This window comes from Tamandua tetradactyla, chromosome 2 (assembly GCF_023851605.1).
Source record: "Tamandua tetradactyla isolate mTamTet1 chromosome 2, mTamTet1.pri, whole genome shotgun sequence".
Classification (NCBI taxonomy): domain Eukaryota; kingdom Metazoa; phylum Chordata; class Mammalia; order Pilosa; family Myrmecophagidae; genus Tamandua; species Tamandua tetradactyla.
Window position 1 is genome coordinate 15271405 of NC_135328.1, and position 25434 is coordinate 15296838.

At 42.0% G+C, this 25434-nt stretch overlaps 1 protein-coding gene and 1 pseudogene across 1 annotated transcript in view; one reads left to right on the forward strand and one right to left on the reverse strand.

The window, feature by feature from the left end:
- Positions 1 to 4887: 4887 nt before the first annotated feature.
- Positions 4888 to 6894, reverse strand: LOC143666360 (uncharacterized; annotated as a pseudogene).
- Positions 6895 to 14253: 7359 nt separating this feature from the next.
- Positions 14254 to 25434, forward strand: part of NANS (N-acetylneuraminate synthase) — a 44305-nt gene continuing 33124 nt past the window's right edge. The window contains exon 1 of the mRNA XM_077140135.1: positions 14254 to 14493. Coding sequence (XP_076996250.1) covers positions 14362 to 14493 — 132 coding nt within the window. The 5' untranslated portion in view covers positions 14254 to 14361. The remainder of the gene's footprint in view (positions 14494 to 25434) is intronic.

Genomic DNA, 25434 nt, shown 5'->3' on the forward strand with positions numbered 1-25434 from the left:
AGGTTTCACACTGCTGGAGAGGGAACTTATGGGAAGAGAGAAAACTAGCATGAATCCCATGGTGCTGGATGGGAACTGGATGGAAGGGTATGAGGTATGCTTTCCTATATCTAGAGATAGTTATAGAAATGAATGTAGATGTAAAATCTTTCTATCTTTATCTATCAGCTATCATCTACTTATATATTTATCATCTATACATCACCTATCATATCTATCTATCTATCTAATCTATCAATCTATCATATCTATCTCTATCTCTTATATATCTACCCAGTTTCCATCTATCTTCTTGGGTAGACAGTTATATTTCTGAGATAGATATGTCCCTTAGCATTGTCCACTGAGAACTGGGAAAAGTAAAAACCCATAGCTATGAGCACTCCCAGCACCCAGAGCTTGGCTTCTAAATGCCATTTCCCTCTAAAAGGACCCAGGCTCCTCAGAGAACTGGCTGGTTGCAGGGCTGCAACAGGGAAGGTACGAGATGAGATTGGAACATCTTGTTATATTGGGATGCATCAAAAGGGCTCAAAGAGTGATGGGCTCAGTATATAAAAAACACAGAAGCTACCACAGAGCTATTAATGTGGAATGTATCCTGACCTTAGCAGTTTGATGAATCATTGTAACCTGGAAAGAGAAAAACTCAATGTGAATGCTCTTCTGCATGGTGTGAGTCCAGGGAATCCAGGGAGAAGACTCTGAGAATAAATTATCAATAAGTAGGACTCCATTGGAGTCCAGTAGGACTCCAGTACTATCCACATGCACTGGGGTGGAGGAAACTTCTTAGATCTCAAAGGCAGGTCGTCAGGGACATTGGAGCTAGATAAGCTAGCTCTTCTGGGATAGCTTCAACCTTCCTTCCGCAAAATCTTTCTCTGGGATCTTCTTTCACACTGGCCTTTTGATCTGTGGTCTCCTTGCATGCTGTTTTTTCTTCTGTTCTGAGATTTCACCAAACCAAGTTTTATTCAGATTGAGTTCCCTCTCCAAGTAGCTCTTCATAAAGTGGGATTTTCCTCTATACATTTGTCTTGCTTTGTGGGGTGGTCTTGTTGCCTGTCATGATAGCCCTGAGCTGCCAAACATAATGATTTGGGGTGGGCTTGGGTAATTGTCATCCTCATGCCCACTCCTGCCCAGGTTTCCATTACCGAGGCCCAGCTGCACTCCTACAGGTATATAAATCCCTCGACTCCTATTCACCAGCTCTTTTGCTCCCTCAGACCAATAAGATCATCCTACGACCCTACATTATCTCAGACATATCTCCAAATGAGGCTTCCTACTTTCAAAGGCATCAGGACACACGGGGGACAACACAGGTGAACCTTGAAGACATTATGCTGAGTGAAATAAGCCCGACACAAAAGGACATATAGTATATGATTCCACTTTTAGGTAATATCTAGAATAAGCAAATTCATAGAGACAAAAAGTAGATTAGAGGTTATCCAGGGGTTACTGTTTTGGGTGATGAAAAAATTTTGGTAATGGATGATGTTTGTGGTAGCACAAATGTAATTAATGCCACTGAATTGCATGCTCAAAATGGATAAAATGGCAGATTTTTGTGGCATATATATGTTGCTGCAATAAAAAAAAAAGTATATGTATATGTATCTTTTTTCAAAAATACCACCCCTAGCCTGCAAAAGGCTGCATGACATTCCTTCTGACCTTGAGGACAGCTTTATAAGCTGTAGGTGTGGTGATCACCAGTTAACCCTGTGTAACCCAAGGCTTTGAGAGACGTCCTTGACTCAAGGACACATAAATAGGATGTAGTAGAGCTGGAATTCCAATGCTGGTGGGCCAGCCTCCTGCGCCCTTTGCTTCGGACCAACTACCTGTGCTGGGAGGTTCTGAGGGGCAGACATATGGGATGGGAGCTTGTATGGAGCATTTGTTCTCTCCTTTGCAAAGAACAGAATCTACTCTAGCTGGGCAAAACACATTAGGGGTGAGTTTTCGGGACGTTTTCAGGATGAGTCAGAGCATCCAAGGGAGGGCCTCAGAGAATGCGAACTGAGCAGCCCTGGGGACGCCTTGGCAGAGGTGCCTGGACTCACCATTTCTGTGACTCTGCTTCCCTGACTTCCAGGCTCTGGAATTGCCAACACTAGAGAAGAGCTTGAAAGGAGACAGTCTGATCGGTCTGGCTTGAGAAGGATATCCAAGTGTAGGAAACTTTTGTACTTTCATGGAAAACTCTGCACTGTCTACATTCAGATCACCTTTCTGAGCTACTTAATAACAGCCTTTCATTGTCTTCAACTCTGGGAGCTGTAGGTGTCTATAGATGCAGTGGAGATTCATTTGACTTGTGGGAAAATAGTTTTGCTCCATTTGCACAATCATTTCAGTATTTCTGATCCATAACTGTGTCTGTTCTTCAGATTCTGTTTGGAACTAGTTAGAACATCTACCTGATTCCCTCAGTGGTTAATGAATGGTAGAAAATCTTTAACATGTGTTCTTTTTTTGCGTGTGAGAAACTTCACCTGTTGGAAATCTACAGAACAAGTAGCCAAAAAAAAAAAAAAAAAATCAAGTAAGGAATATAGAGAATCCAAATACCATGGTTAACACGCTTTCTTGATTCAATTTACATAGGCAGAAATATCGGTTCTTTTCAAACGCACAATAACTTTACAAAATTTGGCCTTGTTTGAAATTAATAGTCTTTTTCCCTTTTCCCCCATTCTCATGTTTCTTTTCTTCTCTCCTCCCCCCTTTTCTCTCCATCTGTAAAATCTTCTCTTCCTTCTCCAAGTAGCAGTGTTTATTTTTTAAAAATATTTTTGTCTAAGAAAATAAACAATACACTTAGAACCACTAAAAATGGGTATCTTAGTTTATCCATTGACATATTTAAATAAAGTATCCAAATAATCATTGTAAAGCCTGTGTTTGCACAGTAAGTTTCATAAACCAATTTAAAATTAAGGCAACAAGAAAAAAAAGTCTATAAATTCAGATAGCAGAGTTTCTTAAATTCTAAATATCAAACACTAACTTAAATACCATTTGATCACCTGTCAAAACTGTTAATATTCTCAAACTATCAAGTAGAAAGTTATTACAAATATCAACATTGCTAGAATAATGACCTATGTTACTGAACATTTTCCTGATTTCAGGAAAATATAAAGATACAAATAGTTTTACAATTAATATATGAAAATCTTAACCACCAAAAATGGATATCTTAGTTAGCTTATCCATAGGCATATTTAAATAAAATATCTAAAAAATCATTGTAAAGCCTGTTATGAACAATATGTTTCATAAATCAATTTAAAATTAAAGCAAGGAAAAAATCTACAGATACAGAAATCAGAGTTTCTTAGATTCTAAATATTAAACACTGTCTTAAATACCATTTGACTATCAAAGCTGTGTATATTCTTAAAATATCAATTAGAAAATTATTACAAATATCAAGTTTGCTATAGTGATGACCTATGTTAGTAAACACTCATATTTTTTATTTCAGGAATCTATTTTATGTAATATTCTACAGCTGCTTATATTTTTAACTTTTTTATTGCAAAAATAGCGTATGTGTAATGCAAAGAGAGAAAAAAGCAATAATTTTCAAAGCACACTTCAACAGTAGTCACAGAACAGATCCCGGAGTCTCTCATGGGTTTCCAGTCCATCTCGGATTTTTTCCTTCTAGCTGCTCCAAAACACTGGAGGCTAGAAGGGATATTAATACAATGATTCAGGAGCCACATTCATTTGTTAAATCCCATTTGCTCTGTTGTACCTCTTCCCTCACATTTAATCCCACTCCCACTCTGTAAATATCCTTAGGGAATGCCTGGTACAACTCTTTTCACTCTGAGAAAGGGTGTACACGCTGAAGGACAGGGTTTTGCACTCAATTAATAATCCTGGAGAGGCTGGTCCCTCTGGGTTTCAGGATTTAAGTGACCTAGGAACTTTCTGGGAATTGTATGTTCCAGGAAGGCAAACCTAGATCATGAAGCCTTTATAGAAGCTCAGTTCAAGCCCCAGGTGCTCTTAAGAGACAGCAGGAGTGATGTTGATTGGGGGCTAGCGAAGTATGACCATTGGCACTATCTAACTGCCCGTTAACTATCAGGCATAGCATGCATTTTTAGTTTCGCCCTCATATCTCTACCATTGACTCCTTGTTCACTATCGAACCATTGAAATAGTTCATGTGAGAACTTATTTATAATCATAAATTTAATCATTGGGATACATGAAACTATACATCCCCTTTCAGACATATTCACCTTCAATATGAGAATGTTATTTATAAATCCACTAATTAGTTGTCATCACTTCTAACTGTTCCCCTGCATTTCTTTTATTTATTCTTTTTAATGAAATCCATGCACAAAGTTTGACATCAGCTAAGGAAGTTAACAGTTCATTTTAATCTTTTATTTGGTCCTTTTCTTTAAAAATGTAGTTTCTTTAAACAATCCTTTTGTATGCTATTAAAATGTTATAATATATATATTACCAGTCTGTATAGTTTGATGTTTTTCTAGAAACCCAATACGAACCTCCTCCCTCACCCAGATTTAGGATGATCACATATGAAATCTAGTATATACTGCTATAGAAAGGAAGAGAAAAAAACTTTTATTTTACAAATACCCAAAGTCAATATCTCCTACTGTGAACTCTTCATCTGATTGTATTTTAAGTGTCTGACAGATGTGAATCCTTACCTCATGTCTATTTCATAGTCAAGCTTTATCCTTAGAATTTAATATCTGATGAGAACTAATTCCTATAGAAAAGTTTTCTCATATCCATTACGTTTGTTACATCATCATAACTATGTATTCTCTGATGAGCTTTGGTTCAAGGCTTTTGCACATGGAAATCTACTTTCTAGGGGTTTTCTTCAATATGGATTTTATAATAATACATAGGGATGACCTGTGGTTGAAAAGTTTCCCACACGTATTACCTTCATAGGGTTTCTCTCCACTATGAATTCTCTGATGTGCAATTTGTGATGAACTTTGTCTAAAAGTTTTCCCACATGTATTACTTTAAATGGGCTTTCCCTTCTCTCCTGTGTGAATTCTGCAATGATGAATAACAGCTGAACTTTGGCCAAAAGACATCCCACATTCCTCACATCTATAAGGTGTCTCTCCGGTATGAATTCTCTGACGATTACTAAGGGATGAGTTATACCTGAATGTTTTCCCACACTCCACACATTTATAGGGTTTTTCTCCTGTATGCATTCTCTGATGTTGAATGAGAGCTGGACATTGTCTGAAGGCTTTTCCACATACTTTACATTTACATGGTTACTCTCTGGTATGAATTCTCTCATGAGCAGTGAGTGTTGAGTGGGAACTTAAAGCTTTACCACATTCATTACAATTATAAAAAACTTCTCACCAGTATGAGTTAATTGGTGTCTATTAAGTCATGAAATAGAAGGGAAGCCCTTTTCCACATTTGTTACATCTACAGGGCTTTTCTCCAGTGTGAATTCTTTCATGTTGAATAAGATGCACTCTGACTGAAGGCTCTCATCACTACACTCACTACATTTAAAAGGTTTCTCTCCAGTGTGAATTCTCTGATAATAACAAAGGGATGAACTAGACTCAAAGGTGTTGCCGCATTCATTACATAAATAGGACTTCTTTCTGGAATGAATTCTGTGACATCCAGGAAGGGATGTGCAGCAACTAAATGACTTCCAACCTGGATTTTATTTATAGAGATTTTCACCAGCATGGATTTTTTTTATGTATAAAAAGCCTTGACTGGGGGTGTGAGGGTAGTTCAGAGGTAGAATTCCTGCCTGCCATGCAGGAGACCCGGGTTTGAGTCCTGGCCCACGTACTTTCCCCAAACAAACAAACAAATGAAAAACCAAACAAAAACAAAAATTCAACAAATGGTGCTGCAGTAAGGGGATACTCACATGGAAAAAGAATGAAATGTGACCCCCACCACACAGCATACAAAGAAAAAAAAAAAGAAGAAAGAAAAAAGGACTGATTTTCAACTGAAGGATTTGCCATGTTTTTTACATTTATAAGATTTTTCCACAGTATGGGTTCTTACATGTTTATAAAGAGATGTACGAAGAGTGGCGGCTTTCTCACATTGTTTACATACATAGGGTTTCTCGCCAGTATGAATTATCTTGAATCAGAGATAAACGTTGGTTGAATGCTTTTAAACATTCTTCACATTTAAATAATTTCTCTCCACTATGTTGTTTCTCGTGTTTACGAAGGACGAATTGTTAATAAAGGTTTTCTCACACACTGCATTTATAGCGTTTCTCTGTTGTGTTGATTTTTGGTTGGTTTAAGCAAATTTGAATTCTGTTTGAAGCTATTTCCTTGTATTTCACATTTGGGCAGTGTTTTTCCCCTAGGAACTTACCTGATGTCTATCAGGGACTGGTTTTAGGCTTAAGTTTTGGCCAAATGCAACATTTCTATGACTTCTTTCTATAGTGAGAATTTTTTCCTTTTTACCCAGTTTTTCTAATCAATTTTCATATATGCAGGGATTTTCTGATTTAAAGTCCCGAGGCCCATTCCTTTTGGATTCTGTCATTACCAGTCCCTGAAATAATGAGTCTTGTGTTCGAGTGGACTTTCTAGTTTTATGACTGGTCTTCCATCCTAGAGAGGAGACTTCAGGACTTTCTTTCCCTACTTTCCATGGCTCTTCTTCCTGCAACAGGGAGATCACTTTTGGTTTGGAAAATTGAAGTCCCACTGAGATCAGGTTCCTATGGGTCTCCAGCATCACATTCCAGTACAACTTTCTCTGAGAAGGATCCAGCTTTCTTCACTCATCATGAGTAAAGAGCACAGCCACATCCTTGAAGGTCATGAACTTCTGAGAGCTTGCTTCCCCCTGTTAAGCAGTCATATCTTCTTTCTGGGTTCTTCCCTTGGGCATGGGCAGAGTCTCGGGATGGCAGATCTCACCCCCGGGCCTGCAGGGGTTCCCAGGAGGTCAGGACTTCTCCCGGCGCTGACCTCCGGGCTAACCTCAGCCCCGAAACTGATCAGCCTGGAGGCAAATGCCTGGTGCCTGGAGCTGGCCTAGGAGGGGCAGGCATTCCCTTGCATTTAGTTTCATCCTCTTTATGTAGTCTTCCCTCCATTTCTAGCTTCTGTGTATCTCTAGGTCTGCTATGTTCTACAGTATAACTTCTGAGATTCTTTACCAGAGTCATAATAACAAAATCATGCAATATCCTTCCTTTTGTGTCTGAGTTATTTTACTCAGCATTATGTTTTCAAGGTTCATCCATGTTGTCATATATTTCAGGATATCACTTTGTCTTACGGCTGCATAAAATTCCATAGTATGCATATACCACATTTTGTTTATCCACTCATCTGTTGATGGGCACTTGGATTGTTCTCTCTCACTTTTGAAGGATAATTTGGCTGGATAAAGAATTCTTTGCTAAAAGGCTTCCTCATTCAGGATCTTAAATATATCATACCACTCCCTTCTTGCTTCCATGGTGCCTGTCAAGTAGTCTGAAGTCAGTTTATGTGTTTTCCCTTGTATGTAGTAGACTGCTTTTGTTGTACTTCTTTCAGAACTTTGTTTCTCTTCAACACCTCACAGTTTGATTAGTAAGTGTCTTGGAATAGGCCTGTTCAGGTTTATTCTATTTGGAATTTATTGGGCCTCTTTGATTTGTGTGTTTATGTCTTTTATAAGGGTTGGGAAGTTTTCCCTGATTTTATCTCCAACTAACTTTCCCAGCCCTTTACTCTTTTCTTCTCCTTCTGGGACGCCAATGATCCTTATATTTGTGTGCCTCTTATTGTCCATCATTTCCCTAAGATCCACTTGCATTCTTTCCATCTTTCTTGCCATTTGGTCTTCTGTGCGCTCTGGTTCAATTGTTCTGTCTTCTATCTCACTTATTCTTCTACTTCTTTGATGCTGCTATCGTATGTCTCTAGGATATTTCTAATTCAGTCTATGATATCTTTCATTTCTGTGAGATCTATTTAACCTTCCAAATCTTCTTTATGATCTTCTAGTGTCTTCCTAACATTGTTTATTTCTTTATAAAGATCTTTGAATAATAGTTCCATATCCTGCACCCCCTATGAAATTTTGATTCGGTCATTTGGCTGGGCCATTTATGCTTGGCTCTTCATGTGCTTTGTGATTTTCCATTGTGTTTGGGGCATTTGATTATCTTGACGTGGTTATTCTGCAAGTTGGTTTCCTTCGACTCTTCTAAAGTTTTATATTTACTTGGGTTTTTTTTGCTGAAAGTTTTATTTTGCATTTGGTTTGTAGGTTATTCTCCACCAAATCAAGGTCTAGATCCCATGTAGGGGATACAGCTCAACCTGAGGGTCTATTAGAAGCTAGGCCAGGATGCATGGGGACTTCAGTGGCAGAATGGCTTCCCACCAGGTGGGAGACCTAGGTTCTACTCCAGGCCTAAAAGAATACTCCAGGCACCTAAAAAGAATAAAATAAGGATATAATTTTAAAAATGAAAAAAACAATAAGAACAAAAAACACGCCTCAACAGTAGTAGGCCCCAGAATCAAAGGGAGACACGCTGAGATATACTAGGAGTGAAGTCAGACTCGTGCCCATCAAAGGGAGAAAAAATTTAAGAAAATAAATGAAATAGAATAATAAAAATAATATATAAAATAAGAAACAGAAAATAATAAAAATATAAAATATCTATAAAAATAAAAAATAATGAAAAACAATTATACTACTAGTAAAAATATGTAGAAAGAATATAGTTTAAAAAGGAGGGAAAGAAAATAAAAGAATATTTAAAAAATAAAATTAAAAAAACCTTGGCAGATAGGTAGCCTGCCTGCACTTACCCCTTCTTCCCAGCAGGTGGCGAACCCAATCACCTCCTCCCCTCAGGTTCCCCTCTCCCGGTCTGGAGCAGCCGACCTGCACTTACCTCTTCTCGCCAGCAGGTGGAGCGCCTGAAGCTCCGTCTTCAGCCCCACACCACTGGCCCCAGCAATTTGAGGACTGGTACTGTTCAGGGAGGCTGCTCCCATCGGCCTAGGCTGGTGACTGGTCCCCGCGGTGGGACTCGGTAGCCAACCAGCGCTTGCCTGGGGGATCAGCCAACAGCAGCGCTGGGGGGTCTGCCTGATACTGCGCCTGCTGGCCGGCTACTTCCACACCCAGCTGGACAATCACTCCCGAGCCCAGAGCTCGGCTGCCCATGGTGGACGATGGGTTTGGTTTGCCTCTGGGTTCCCCGCGGGCACTGTCCACTATGACCTGTGCAGGGAGGTCTCCCCAGCCAGCAGCCGGGGCAGGCTGGAGTGGAGGGACCATCAGTTCCCTCCGATTGCACCTCCCTGCACGCCGCAGCCTGCCCTTAGTGGGGATCTCGGTCACCTGACCCACCTGGCTGTCCTTGCCGATGCCCCCACTCTCTTCTCCCCCAAACTGCCTCCATACCCAGTTCAATTCGCTACACCGCGGGACCTCATCCCAGTCATTCGTGTGTCTCGGAGCAGGAGTGAACTCATTCCACTCTGCTCTGCCATCTTCCCCGAAGCTCCCACAGTGTTTCTTTTTTTTAGTTTTTTTTTCTTTTTTTAATTTTTTCCCACAGTATTTATTTTTATATCACTATGAGAATCATGATTTTATCTTTTTCTGGATATTATTTTTACAGCACCTTTATTGAGATATAATTCACATACCATACAATTTACTCATTTAAAGAGTACAGTTCAAGTTCAGTGGTTTTTAGTATATTCACAGAGATGTGCAACTATCACCACAATCATTTTTGGAACATTTTCATTGCCTGAAAACGGAAGCTCATATCCATTACCTGTCCCACCCCATTTCCCCTGACTTGCCCGTGCTCAGCTGTGGGCCATTCAACAATCCACTTTCTGTCTCTACAGATTTGCCTGTTTTGGACATTTCATATAAATGGAACTGTTCAATATGTGATCCTTTGTGGCTGGCTACTTTCGGTTAGCAAAGCGTTTTCAAGGTTCATCCAGGCCGTAGCATGAATCAGCAGTTCATTCCTTTTTGTTGCCAAATAACATTCCATCATATGGCAGTATGATATTTTTTATCCATTCATCAGCTGATGACCATTTGGGTTGTTTCCTCTTTTTGGCTATTATTAGCAATGCTGCTGTGAACATTCAAGTGCAAGTTTTTCATTTGTTTTCATTTCCCTTGGGTATAGACCTAAGAATGAAATTGCTGGATCCTATGGTACCTTTATGTTTAACCTTTGAAGGCACTGCCAGTCTGTTTACTAAAGTAGTTGCACTATTTTACATTCCCACAGCAGTGCAGGAGGCTTCCAATTTCTCTCCATCCTTGATGTTCTCTGGCTTTTGGATTGGAGCTGCCCTAGTGGGTGAGAAGTGGTATCTCATGGCTTTGCCTTGCCCTTCCACAATGGCTAATGATGTCGCACATCCTGTCGGGTGCTACTGGCCTGAAAGTTATCTTTGAACACATCTGGATCGATCTGGTCTGCCTTTGGTCAGGGGACTCGCACGGTTGGGCGCAGGTGTCCTAGGGTATGAGGCCTTTTCCCAGAGGCGGCTGGGAGCTGAGCAAGCAAGAGGAGAGCAGTTGGATCAGCTGGTGACCAAGGCTTGGGAATCACCCAGGAGGACTCAGATCTTGAAGCCCTATAAATGGATGAGATTCCCAAAGAGCTTGTGACGGAAAGTTCTGGGGACGCTTCAAAGGTAAGGGTGAGAAGGGGAGGTAGGACAAAAATCATAGACCTACTGCCATAACTGGGGTTCCTGGAGGGGCAGGACCGGACCAGGGGATGGGCCAGTGACAGGTCTTGACTGTTGGGATGAGGCCTGCGCATAGGGAAGGTCCTGGCAGACCACAGGCCAGGGAGCTGAAGCTCAGGATGGAGACCTCCTCCCTAAGTGCCTGGGCTGCAGGGTCTGGGAGGTTAGAGAGGGTCTTACACGCCTCTTCTCACGCAGTCCTTACTGCTGCCCCCTGACCCTACTGCACGGAAGAGGAAGTTGAGAAGTTCCTCAGCAGGAAGGGGCCAGCTGAGTCCAGGCCTGACTTATCCTAAAGCCTGGACGCTGCACTGCCTCAGCATCCGGCCCCCAGCTGGGGAAGCGATCATTATCATTTGGAAGGAATCTGGGACGAAGGCCTCAGCTTAAACCCCATCCCTTCAGAAGGCTCTTTCTGACCACCCCGAAGAGCCCTTCACAGCCTCTCACCCAGCACACAATCTGTTTTTTTTATTGGACTTGTTATAATTTGCAATCACATTTAAGCACAGTTTACTTTTTTATTGTGAACTGCCTTCGTGGTAAAGTCCATAGAGCAAAGGCCGTGACTGTGTGTCGCCACTGTTCCTGGCGTGGTGGCTGCCAGGCGGCACGGTCCTCGGGAGCTGTTTGCCGGATGTGCACCTGAGGTAGCACTGGGAGAACCCAGGCGCCCGCGGTGTTTCTCTTCCACCCTCCACATGGCCCTGGGGTGTGACAGGGCCCGTATAAAAACGCTGTTGGCAGGGGTGAGGACGGAGGTTGAGGAAGCAGGAAACAGGGGTGGGTGAGAGCGCGACCAGCCAGGGTGCCTGTAAATGCAACAACCGAGCAACTTTGCCAGTCTGCACCAGGGAAGGTCCTTGGTGTGCCTCATGACCTCACTTCTTCCTTGAGGCACTTGCCAGAAAGATGACTCCAGCAGCAAGTCAGGGAGCAGCCACGTTCACCCAAGAGGCCGAAAGCTGCCTGAGTCGGAGAGAAACCCCCAGGGTCCCTGGAGGAGTAAACATGTGAAAAATCAGTCATACTTCTGTCTTTGCTGTCCTCTTTCCTTCTCCACATTCGCACACGCAGAAACTGCGCATTAGACACGCAGGTCTGGAGGAGCCAGCCCAGGCCCTGCCCTCATAGGCCCTGGAGGACACAGGGCAGAGGCCTGGCCCGTCTCGATCACCACTGCATCGCCAGGGCTTTGCCTGGGTTGTGTAGGGAGGAGGTGTTCCAGATGGTTCCTGACCCGAAGGACCCTGCCATCTGGACGGAACCCTGACAAGAGAAGAGGCAGTCATCAGAAGGAGCAGTCGGCCAACCAAGAAGAGGAGAGTACAGGCCCCCCTCAACAGAGCAGGCTGCTGGGAGATCAGAGAAGCTTCTGGGAGGAAGTCTCTTCTCTGCAGCAGAAGGGGGCTGGGTCTCAGTGTGGTGGACGGGGACAGGGAAGGTGACTGGCAGACGAAACAGGGCATCATCCTGTAGGGGAACTTGAAACAGTTCAGCGTGTCCGGGACGTGGAACAACCTGGGCAGGAGTCCTGGTAGGAGCAGATCTGGCAGGAGCTGACTTCAGGAGGGGCTCACGGTCTGGCTAGCCTCCAGGGACTCAGAGCCCAGGGTCTCCAGGCCCCATCTACTTTACTTTTTTATTGTGAACTGCCTTCTCCTATGCCAACCCCATGGTCCCGCCCCTCCAGGTACTCTAGTTTCTTCAAAAGAAAGTTCTTCCTTGTCCTCTCCTGCCAATAACAGCAAAGAATGTGTAGTTGGGTTGTTTTTTTTTGTTATTGTTAATGTTTTTTTTTGCATGGACAGGCACTGGGAATCAAACCTAGGTCTCCAGCATGGCAGGCAAGAACTCTGCCTGCTGAACTGCTGTGGCCCACCCTCCTCATTGGGCTTTAATTTGTTTTTAAAGACTTTCTCACATGAAGAACAAGAGTGGAATGAAAATAGCACCACTTCCCCCCTTACTATAGCATGGTAAAGGAGTACTGTACTTTTATCAAATCACAAATAAAATCAGGCTACTTTGCTTTTCAAAGGATAGTTGTAGGTATAAACGCGATTTCTCCCCCCTTTCCCCCTTTAAACTTAATTTCCACTTATTTAAAGGGTATGCAAACTCATAAAGATTTTCTTTAGACGAAAGTTACTGAGTTGCTTTTGTCTGGATTTCCTTTTTCCCTGTAAGCAGGGTAGTTGCTCTGCCTAGCACCTGGGGGTGTGAAAGGCCCTTTAAAGATGAGAGATAGAAAGAAAAGTCCTTTACTATAGTGCGCACACACCCCACATCCTGTGGATGAATTAATTCTGCTTCTATCTCCACCTTCCTGGTGGCCTCCAAACATGAACTTCTTCAAAGCCTCTCCATTCTCAGTCAAGCTCTAAACTTAGGGTCATTTTTTCACCAGCTTCGACAACTGAGCTTTTCCAAGAAAGGTCTATTTGCAGCCCTTCAATTTCCTCAACCTCTCTTTGACACCAAAACTGCTGTCTCCGGTGGCCCCCTGTCTGACCAGGGCTCTGATGACTCCTCTTGCCACATGTTGGTCCTCAGTCGTCTCCCTAGGTCTCTTTACTCCTTCTCAGGCAGACCAGCAGGGCTCGTTTCTTCCCGCTGCTTATGCCCTTGCACGGTGGCCTTCAGCAGTCTAGCCCACCCTCAGTCTTGAATGGTTACCAGATCTCTCCAGCCCAGACCTGTCCCGAGCTACAGAGATGCCTCTCCTCCTGCAGCATCATCTTTATACCCACCGGTCACAAACCAATCTTCTCATCTACTCCAGGGGTGCCACCGCCCCGTCTTCCCTTTATTTAGTTGTTACTCTGCCCATTCGTTCTGGTAATCTGGACATCAGTGTTATGTTTTCTGCAACTGGCCCTTATTTCTCACCTTTGGTGTATCTAAGGGCCCTGAACTGGGAGAGAGTCCGGAGTTCCAGTCCCAGCTCTGCTCTGACTTTCCAGGTGGCTTTGGAGAGCCAGGCCCACTTCCTAAGCCTGCGGCCTCTGCCCTAACAGGAGCGACCACGGCCTAAGGGAAGCTGGCTGCAGGCCGGCGCCGTGAGCATGCTTTCCACGCAGCAGCTCTCAAACCTTACAAGAAAGAGGAAAACAACGTTCAGAAAGGTCAGGAATCCTGACCGCAGAGCCCCAGCCAGCACTAGGAGTCCCGGTTCTTTCCATTACACCCTGGGGCGCGTTCTCCCCGCCCGGCGGGGAGTAGGAATGAGACGGAGACTTCAGCCTCCTTAGAAACGCCGGTTCCCGGGCCCCAGGGGCTCGCGGGCCCCACTTCCCGGGCCGAGCCGCGCGCCCAGCCCGAAGGAGCGCGCCGAGACACCTCCCCTAGCCCCGCCACGTTGGCGAGAGGCCCCGCCCCCTGCCCCGATTGGCTGTCGGGAGCGAGGCGGGGCCCAGGGATTGGCTGCGCGGCGGGGCTGACGTGGCGGGGCGGTGTGCGGGCCTGGCCCGGCTGCCGAGTTAGCCCGCCTGAGAGGGCGCCGGTAGCGGCGGCGGGGGCGAGCGGGCGGTGCTGGGCAGAAGCTTGAGCCGCCGCGATGCCGCTGGAGCTGGAGCTGTGTCCCGGGCGCTGGGTGGGCGGGCAGCACCCGTGCTTCATCATCGCCGAGATCGGCCAGAACCACCAGGGCGACCTGGAGGTGGCCAAGCGCATGATCCGCACCGCCAAGGTGAGGGGGGGAGCTGAAGCGGAGAGGGGCGCCGGGCGGGGGTGGGGCCTGGGCGGGGCCGGACCCCGGGTCGGGGCACCGCGGTCCGCTCCCACTGCCGGCCCCCCGTGTCCGGCCAGATGTCCAGCTCGCCAGTTCTGTGTTCACAATCTTTCGAATTTTCTCTTCTTCACGCCCTCGGCCGCCCTCCCGGCTTGGCTGCACTCTCCCAACTCGCCGGGTCCGAGTTTGGTGCCAGACTAATGCTTCCTAACACACGCATTTCATCAGGTGCACCCCTCCCAGTGGCCCCCCACTGTCCGCATCCGCAGGGGGAAGTCGAAAGCCTTCAGCGTGGCCTCCGTGACCTTCCTGAGCTGGCCCCTTCTGGTCTGTCCTGTGACGCGCTCCAGGAATGCTTAGCGACTTTCGGTTCCTGGAAATTGCAGTGGTCTCTGTCACCTGCCGTTCGTTCGCTGTGTTTGCAAAATGACACGGTTGAAAGCTAGACTCTGGTTTCAAATCCTGACTCTACCAGTTACCAGCTGTGCGAACGTGGGCTAGACGGGGTTGCTAGTACTAGGCGTGACCTCACGGGGTTGTTAGGAGGATCAAATGGGAAAGGTCCTGTAGAGCTCTGGGCTTAGTGCTTGGCACAGAGGACTCCAAATTTCAGCCAGAATTTGGCACCTTTCTAAATGGAGATAGGGTGTTAGTGGGTATTCATGCCCCCTATTCTCTTGGCAAATTTGTACTCGTGTTCATTTCTACTTCTTGGAAGACTTCTCAATCCCTGCACCCCTTAATCCCCAGGCTGGGTCAGGGGCCCCTTTGGTTCTCATTGCATTGTCCTTGCTTGATTAAGTGTCGTTCTCTCTGTTTTGGACTGTGAGTCCCCTCATAGGCAGAAGGCCACGTTCTTTATTGTGATCCCAGCTTTGACCATAAGGTCTGCTTGCTTGTATTTAAAGTCTGGCTTCTTGGGTTAGAGATAGCTCACTCAGTCTTTTTCCTTTCCCTCCTCTTCATCTGTGCTCTTCACCTGATTTCATATCATTCATGGTTAGGTTTGATCTCACTCTCCTTTTAGGGCTAACTCTGTTGTTTTTGAGACTAACCACTGAGACATAAAAATGCTTTAAAAATGTAGCAGTTAACATTCCTTGGGTGCTTATGCTGTCTGATATTGAGCTTAGTATTTGTTTGTGTTTTTAACTTCTTTTTAATTGTATAATATAACATTATATGCAAAGCAAAGAGAGAAAAATCAATGGCCTTCAAAGCACTCTTCAACAAATAGTTACAGGACAGTTCCCAGAGTTTATCATAGGCTACCATACCATCATCTCAGATTTTTCCTTCTAGCTGCTCCAGAACATTGGAGGCTAGAAGGAATACGTATTTTTTTGTCATCACAATCGCTTTTTTTTTTTTTACTTTTTTTTTGTGAAAAATAACATATATACAAAAAAGCAATAAATTTCAAAGCACATTGCAACAATTAATTGTAGAACAGATTTCAAAGTTTGGTATGGGTTACAATTCCACAATTTTAGGATTTTACTTCTAGCTGCTCTAAGATACTGGAGACTAAAAGAAATATCAGTACAGTGATTCAGCAATCATACTTGTTTGTTAAGTCCTACCTTCTCTGTATAACTCCACCATCACCTTTGATCTTTCTCCCACTCTTTAGGGTATTTGAGCTATGCCCATTCTAACTTTTTCATGTTGAAAGGGGCTGTCAGTACTATGGGATAGGGGGATGGAACTAGCTGATGTTCTGGAGAGGCTGGGCCCTCTGGGTTTCAGGACTTATCTGGTCCAGGGATTCATCTGGAGGTTGTAGATTTCTGGAAAGTTACCTGAGTGCATAGAATCTTTGTAGAATCTTATATATTGCCCTTTGTGTTTTTTCGGATTGTCTGGAATGGTCCTGATTGGGGGTTTGCAAGTTATGACAGGTAGCAATGTCTAACTGAAGCTTGCATAAGAGTGACCTCCAGAGTAGCCTCTCAACTCTATTTGAACTCTCTCAGCCCCTGATACCTTATTTGTTAGACTTTTTCCCCCCCTTTTGGTCAGGATGGCATTGTTGATCCCACGGTGCCAGGGCCAGACTCATCTGTGGGAGTCATCTCCCATACTGCGAGGGAGACTTTCACTCCTGGATGTCACGTCCCATGTAGGGGGGAGGGCAGTGATTTCACTTGCAGAGTTGGGCTTAGAGAGAGTGAGGCCAGAAGTTAGTGTTTTAAATGTATGATCTCATTTCATACAACCCAGTGAAATAAGTGATTGTTCTAGTTTGCTAGCTGCCAAAATGCAATATACCAGGAACGGAATGGGTTTTTAAAAGGAGAATTTAATAAGTTGCTAGTTTATAGTTCTGAGGCCGAGAAAATGTCCCAATTAAAACAAGTCTGTAGAAATGTCCAAACAAAGGCATCCAGAGAAAGATACCTTGGTTCAAGAAGGCTGATGAAGTTCAAGGTTTCTCTCTCAAGTGAGAAGACACATGGCAAACATAGGGCTTCTCTCTCAGCTAGAAGGGCACATGGCGAACACGGCATCATCTGATAGCTTTCTCTCCTGGCTTCCGGTTTCATGAAGCTCCCCGGGAGACGTATTCCTTCTTCTCCAAAGGTCACTGGCTCGTGGGCTCTCTGCTTCATGGTGCTGCAGCATTGTGTCATCCTTCTCTGCTCTCTCCGAATCTCCCACTTTCTCCAAAATGTTTCCTCTTTTATAGTATTCCAGGAAACTAATCAAGACCCACCTGAATGGGTGGAGACACGCCTCCACCTAATCCAGTTTAACAACAGCTTTTGATTGAGTCACATCTCCAGGGAGATAATCTAATTACAGATTCAAACATATAGTATTGAATAGGGATTAGAAGAAACAGCTGCTTTTACAAAATGGGATTAGGATTAAAACATGGCTTTTCTAGGGTACATACATCCTTTCAAACCAGCACAGTGATATTTGTTTTTTTGTTTTATTTGCCCTTGTGGGAGCCTCTCTCACTGATTGTTATTTATCACGTTATTACAGAAATGTTTTATTTGCATTTATAACCTCTGAAGCCCTCAGACAGGGACAGTAGAGTATCAGTAAATAGCATTTGAAGTAAAATTGTCTACATATTACTTCATTCCTTATCTGTGCACTTTTTTTAAAAAGCTGATTTATTGAAATAAATTCACACATCAAACAGTCCATCTAAAATGTACAATCAGTGTCTTTTAGTATATTCACAGAATTATGCATTCATCACCACAATCACTTCTAGAACATTTTCACCCTGAAAAGGTTACCTGTGTTAGTCCCACGTTTCATCTTCTGCCTTTCCTTCCAGTGACATATAGAACCCTAAACTTTCCTTTTCAACCACAATCTTACCCACATAGCTGGTAGTTTTGTCACACTCACTATAATGTGCTCCCAACTCTTCTATCCATTTCTAAATATTTACAATCAATCTAATTAAGTATTCTACACAAATTAAGCATCAGGTCCCCATTCTCTGCCCTCATTTTATCTTCTAGTGACCTGTGTTCTAGACATTAACACCATGAGTTTGCTAGTTACATTTAGTTCATATTAGTGACGTCATACAGTATTTGTATTTTTGTATCTGACTTTTTTGACTCATCATTGTCCACAGAGTTCATCCATGCAGTCATATGCATCGTGACTTCATTTCTTCTTAAAGCTGCATACTATTCCATCATATGTATACACCGTATTTTATTTATCCATTCGTCAATTGATGATATCTGGATTGTTTCCATCTTTTGGCAATTGTAAATAATGCCGCTGTGAACCTCGGTGTGTAAATGTTTGTTTGCATCCCTGCTTTCAGTTCTTCTGAGTGTAGAGCGAATAGCAGGATTGCTGGATCATCATACTTAGCTTCCTGAGGAACCACCAAACTGTCTTTCATAGTGGCTGCACCGTTCTGTATTTCCATCAGCAGTGAATAAGTGTTCTGACTTTTCCAGATCCTCTCCAACACTGCATTTTTTTTTTATTAATTAAAAAAAGAATTAACAAAACAATTAGAAATCATTCCAATGCATTTTTTTTTTTAATAATGGCCTTTCTAGTAGGTATAACATGATATCTCATTGTAGTTTTAATTTGCATTTCCCTAATAGCTAGTGACGTTAAACATCTTTTTATTTGCTTTTTAGGCATTTGTATTTCCTCTTTGGAAAAATGTCTACTCATATCTTTTAAATTGAGTTGTTTGTCTTGTTATCATTGAACTGTAGGATCTTTTTATATATCCTGGATATTAAACCCTTATTGAATATGTGGGTTCCAAATATTTTCTCCCATTGAGTTGGCTGCCTTTTCACCCTCTTTGAAGTCCTTTGAAGCACAAAAGTATTTGGTTTTGAGGAGGTGCCATTTATCTGTTTTTTTCTTGCATTGCTTATGCTTTGGGTGTAAAGTGTAAGGAACTATTTCCTACCACAGGATCTTGAAGATTTTCTTCCAGGAGTTTTATGGTTCTGGCTTTTATATTTATATTTTATTTTTATATTTAGGTCTTTGATCCATCTTGAGTTAATTTTTTTATAAGGTGTGTGGTAGATTACCAGCTGCTGGAATGCGATATACCAGAAACAGATCATTTTTTGTTTTGTTTTGGTTTGGTGCATGGTCCGGGAATCGAACCCAGGTCTCCCACATGAGAGGCATGCATTCTAGCCACTGTGCACCCCAGAACAGTTTTAAAAGGGGGAATTCTCTCTCAACCAGAAAGGCACGTGGTGAACACGGCGTCATCTGCTAGCTTTCTCTCCAGGCTTCATGTTTATGGAGCTCCCCCAGGGGCATTTTCCTTCTTCATTTCCAAAGGTCTCTGGCTGCATGGGATCTTGGCCTCGTCTGCTTTTTCCAAAATGCTTCCTCTTTTAAAGAAATCCGGTAAACTAATCAAGACCCACTTGGAATGGGTGGAGTCACATCTCCCTCTAATCCAAGGTTAATAACCACAAGTGGGCGTGTCACATCTCTGTGGAGATAATCTAATCAATTTTAAACTTCTTTAATCCTTCTCCTAGTCTGTAGGGATCTTTGGGCAGTGTCCATTTTTCATGTTGGGAAGGGGTTTTAACACTAAAGGATAGGGGGTTGTAATTAATTGATAATCTTGGAGAGGCTGATCCCTCTGAGTTTCAGGATTTATTTGACCTAGGAACTGTCCAGGGATTATAGGTTCCAGGAAGATAAACCTAGTTCATGAAACCTTTATAGAGTCTCAGTTCAAGCCCTAGGTTTCTTAAGAGTCAACAGGAGCGATTCAAACTAATTTTTTTTTGCATGGATTGGCACCAGGAATCGAACCTGGGTGCTGCCAGAATGCAATACACCAGAAATGGAATGACTTTTAAAAAGGGGAATTTAATAAATTGCTGGTTTACAGTTCTAAGGCTGAGAAAATGTCCCAATTAAAACAAGTCTATAGTAATGTCCAATCATAGGCATCCAGAGAAAGATACCTTGGTTCAAAAAGGCCAATGAAGTTCAGGGTTTCTCTGTCAAGTGGAAAGGCACATGGTGAACACAGTCAGGGTTCCTCTCTCATCTGGAAGGGCACATGGCAAACACGGCGTCATCTGCTAGCTGCTTCTCCTGGCTTCCTGTTTCATGAAGCTCCCGGGGAGGCGTTTTCCTTCTTCATCTTTAAAGTGCTGGCTGATGGACCCCTCTGCTTCGTGGTGCTGCAGCATTCTCTGTTCTCTCTGAATCTCTCATTCTCCAAAATGTTTCCTCTTTTATAGGACTCCAATAAACCAATCAAGACCCACACAAATGGATGGAGACATGTTGTCACCTAATCCAGTTTAACAACCACTCTTGATTAAATCACATCTCCAGGGAGATGATCTGATTACAGTTTCAAACATACAGTGTTGAATAGGAATTGTTCTGCCATTATGAAATGGGATTTAGATTAAAACATGGCTTTCCTAGGGGACATACACCCTTTCAATACAGCACACCAGGTCTCCGGCATGGCAGGCAAGAACTCTGCCTGCTGAGCCATCATGACCCACCCAAACTATTTTTTATTCTTTGTTATATACACATATGAATCCATAATAAATACATAGTATTGGTTTTTGTTAGTGGTTTATTAAAACTTACAAAAATTTTGCATTATAGATGCATCATTCTGAGTCTTGATTTTTCACTCAAATGCTTGCTTTTATATATATATATATATATATAATCTATTTTGTCTTAACTGTTCTACAGTTTTCTCTTGTGCAAATGCAAAAGCTTTTATCCACTCATGCCTTTACTGGTAGCTATTGCATTCCTTTCTCACATTCCATGTTGCAAAATGCCATGCAGTAATCACATGACATAAAGTTCCTGAAAGGCAAACTCACCAGAAATGAGGTGGGGGTCAAAGGAGTTCAGACAAAGGCTTTATTTCAGGGAGAAACAGAGCCACCTGGGCAGCGTTTCAGGTGAGAGAGAGAAATGGCTGCCTGTAAGTGGTGGGGAATGGGTTTTTAAGGCTTAGGGTTAGGGAATTGAGGAGCAAGGGTTAAGCATGTTTTCAGAAATAGGGGGCCCGAGTTAGGAGGTGGCAGCTTCCCACTGGTAAAGTTTAAAATTTAAACGCTGCCTTAGGCACGCAGGGTTGTAAATGCTGGAGGGTGGACAGTGAGTAAAGGAAGTTTATACAAGAATGCGAGGCTAAGTAATGAGGGTGTCTCAAGAGGACAGCTGATGGAGGGTGAAGGAGACACCAGGCTGGCACAGTTTGGGGTGAGAAAGGCTTTCTGAAATATTTGCCAAGGTTAGGTTACATCCTAGGGGAAAGGAATCCTGTCTTCCAGGCCTAACGGTTCCTTGTATACAAATCAGTTATTCTACAGTGTATTCTCAGAAGTGTAATTTTTAAGAAATGCTTTTTTATACCCTACTTAATAAAGGCATTCTCCTATATTTCCTTTTAATAGTTGTAGAGTTTGTTTTCTGCATATTAGTCTTTGACACCCTTTGGATTCTTTTTTTTTTCTTTAAGTAAAAACAGCAGAATTTAAAATCCAAATTTATTCTGTTCCCTTTAAAAGAATCATTTAGGGAAATAGCATGCTTTTTCTAAAAATACTGCTCCTGTTCAGAACAAATTAGAAGTTTGTTTTTATTTTTTCAAAATCTGTAGTACCTTCTTCTCTTGGATATACTCTAAGCTATAAAACAATCATAAAAATATTTAAAATATTTCTATATAATCTTTCAAGGTGATAGTAACGTTGGATTAATTTTTAAGTATAATACATGGCAGGGTTCTAATTTGTTTCCTCCCATGGGGAGCCAATTATCCTGAACTCACATATTTTAATATGCTATCACTTCCTTTCTGACTTGTGATACCACTTCTATCATAACCAATTCCCACAAATTCATGGATGTTTCTTTTTTTTTCTTTTTACAATAAAAAAAACACATACAAAAAAGCACTAAATTTCAAAGCACACCACCACAATTACTTATAGAACAGATTTCAGAGTTTAGTATGGGTTGTAGTTCCACAATTTTAGGTTTTTCCTTTCTGCTGTTCCAAGACGCTGGAGACTAAAAGAATTATCGATATAATGATTCAGCAGTCATACTCAATTGTTAAATCCTATCTTCTCTGTTATAACTCTACCTTCTCCTTTGGTCTTTCTCCCAATCTTTAGTATTTGGGCTTTGCCCATTTTAACTTTTTCATGTTGGAAAGAGCTGTCAACAGTCCCATGTAGAGGGATGGAACTAGTTGATGTTCTGGAGAGGCTGACCTCTCTGAGTTTCAGGATTTATCTAGCCTAGGAACCCATTTGGAGGTTGTAGGTTTCTGGAAGGTAATCTTAGTGCTTGGAACCTTTGTAGAATCTCACATAAAGTTCTAAGTGTTCTTTAGGGTTGGCAGGAATGATTTTGATTGGAATTTGGCAAACCATGATAAATAGCAATATGTAGCTGAAACTTGTATGAGAGTAGCCTCCAGAATAGCCTCTCGACTATTTTAACTTTCTTTGCCACTGATACCTTATTTGTTACACTTTTTCCTGTTTCGTCAGGAAGACATTGTTGATCCCATGGTGCCAGGGCCAGGCTCAACCCTGGGAGTCATCTCCCATGTTGCCAGGGAGACTTTCACCCCTGGATGTCACGTTCCACGTAAGGGGAAGGGTAATGATTTTACTTGCAGAGTTGGGCTTGGAGAGAGAGAGGCCACATGGAGCAACAAAAGAGGTCCTCTGGAAATAGTTCTTAGGCATAGGTGTAGGTAGGCTTAGCTTCTCAGCTATACAAGTAAGCTTCACATTGAGTAAGTGTCAAGATTAAGGTCTTGGCCTAATGACTTGGGAGTCTCTAATGTTTGAGACATTATCAGGAGTTTCCCTAGTGGTAAAGTTTAATAGTTCCATATTTTTTTCTACCATCCCTCAAGGGACTTTGTCATGGGCATTTCTTTTTTTTAATATTTTTATTGACAAATCTTCACACACATACAGCCCATATATGGTGTAAAATTAGTGGCTCACAATATCATTACATAGTTGTGTATTCATCATCATCATCATTTCTAGAACACTCGCATCACTCCAGAAAAAAATAAAAAGATGCACCACCTGGGCATTTCTTTCTGTTTTAATTGATAAACCAAAACTATACAAACACAAACATTCTTTTTTTTTCTTTATTATTAATGAAAGAAAAAAAGAAATTAACACAACATTTAGAAATCATTCCATTCTACATATGCAATCAGTAATTCTTAACGTCATCACATAGATGCATGATCATCATTTCTTAGTACATTTGCATCAATTTAGGAAAAGAACTAGCAAAACAACAGAAAAAGATATACAATGTCAATATAGAGAAAAAAATAAAAATAATAATAATAAAAAAAGACACAAACAAACAAACAAAAAAAACTATAGCTCAGATGCAGCTTCATTCAGTGTTTTAACATAATTACATTACAATTAGGTATTATTGTGCTGTCCATTTTTGAGTTTTTGTATCTAGTCCTGTGGCACAGTCTGTATCCCTTCAGCTCCAATTACCCATTATCTTACCCTGTTTCTGTCTCCTGCTGGTCTCTGTTACCAATGACATATTCCAAGTTTATTCTCGAATGTCCGTTCACATCAGTGGGACCATACAGTATTTGTCCTTTAGTTTTTGACTAGACTCACTCAGCATAATGTTCTCTAGGTCCATCCATGTTATTACGTGCTTCATAAGTTTATTCTGTCTTAAAGCTGCATAATATTCCATCATATGTATATACCACAGTTTGTTTAGCCACTTGTCTGTTGATGGACATTTTAGCTGTTTCCATCTCTTTGCAATTGTAAATAATGCTGCTATAAGCATTGGTGTGCAAATGTCCGTTTGTGTCTTTGCCCTTAAGTCTTTTGAGTAGATACCTAGCAATGGTATTACTGGGTCGTATGGCAATTCTATATTCAGTTTTTTGAGGAACCGCCAAACTGCCTTCCACAGTGGTTGCACCAAGTGTGCCTCTTTCTCCACATCCTCTCCAGCACTTGTCATTTTCTGTTTTGTTGATAATGGCCATTCTGGTGGGTGTGAGATGATATCTCATTGTGGTTTTGATTTGCATTTCTCTAATGGCCAGGGACATTGAGCAGCTCTTCATGTGCCTTTTGGCCATTTATATTTCCTCTTCTGGTAGGTGTCTGTTCAAATCTTTTTCCCATTTTGTAATTGGGTTGGCTGTCTTTTTGTTGTTGAGTTGAACAATCTCTTTATAAATTCTGGATACTAGACCTTTATCTGATATGTCGTTTCCAAATATTGTCTCCCATTGTGTAGGCTGTCTTTCTACTTTCTTGATGAAGTTCTTTGATGCACAAAAGTGTTTAATTTTGAGGAGCTCCCATTTATTTATTTCTTTCTTCAGTGCTCTTGCTTTAGGTTTAAGGTCCATAAAACCGCCTCCAATTGTAAGTTTCATAAGATACCTCCTTAAATTTTCCTCTAACTGTTTTATGGTCTTAGATCTAATGTTTAGATCTTTGATCCATTTTGAGTTAACTTTTGTATAAGGTGTGAGATACGGGTCCTCTTTCATTCCTTTGCATATGGATATCCAGTTCTCTAGGCACCATTTACTGAAGAGACTGTTCTGTCCCAGGTGAGTTGGCTTGACTGCCTTATCAAAGATCAAATGTCCATAGATGAGAGGGTCTATATCTGAGCACTCTATTCGATTCCATTGGTCGATATATCTATCTTTATGCCAATACCATGCTGTTTTGACCACTGTGGCTTCATAATATGCCTTAAAGTCTGGCAGTGTGAGACCTCCGGCTTCGTTTTTTTTTTTTCCTCAAGATACTTTTAGCAATTCGGGGCACCCTGCCCTTCCAGATAAATTTGCTTATTGGTCTTTCTATTTCTGAAAAATAAGTTGTTGGGATTTTGATTGGTATTACATTGAATCTGTAAATCAATTTAGGTAGGATTGACATCTTAATTATATTTAGTCTTCCAATCCATGAACACGGTATGCCCTTCCATCTATTTAGGTCTTCTGTGATTTCTTTTAACAGTTTTTTGTACTTTTCTTTGTATAGGTTTTTTGTCTCTTTAGTTAAATTTATTCCTAGGTATTTTATTCTTTTAGTTGCAATTGTAAATGGGATTCGTTTCTTGATTTCCCCCTCAGCTCGTTCATTGCTAGTGTATAGAAATGCTACAGATTTTTGAATGTCGATCTTGTAACCTGCTACTTTGCTGTACTCATTTATTAGCTCTAGTAGTTTTGTTGTGGATTTTTCCGGGTTTTCAACGTATAATATCATATCATCTGCAAACAGTGATAGTTTTACTTCTTCCTTTCCAATTTTGATGCCTTGTATTTCTTTTTCTTGTCTAATTGCTCTGGCTAGAACCTCCAACACA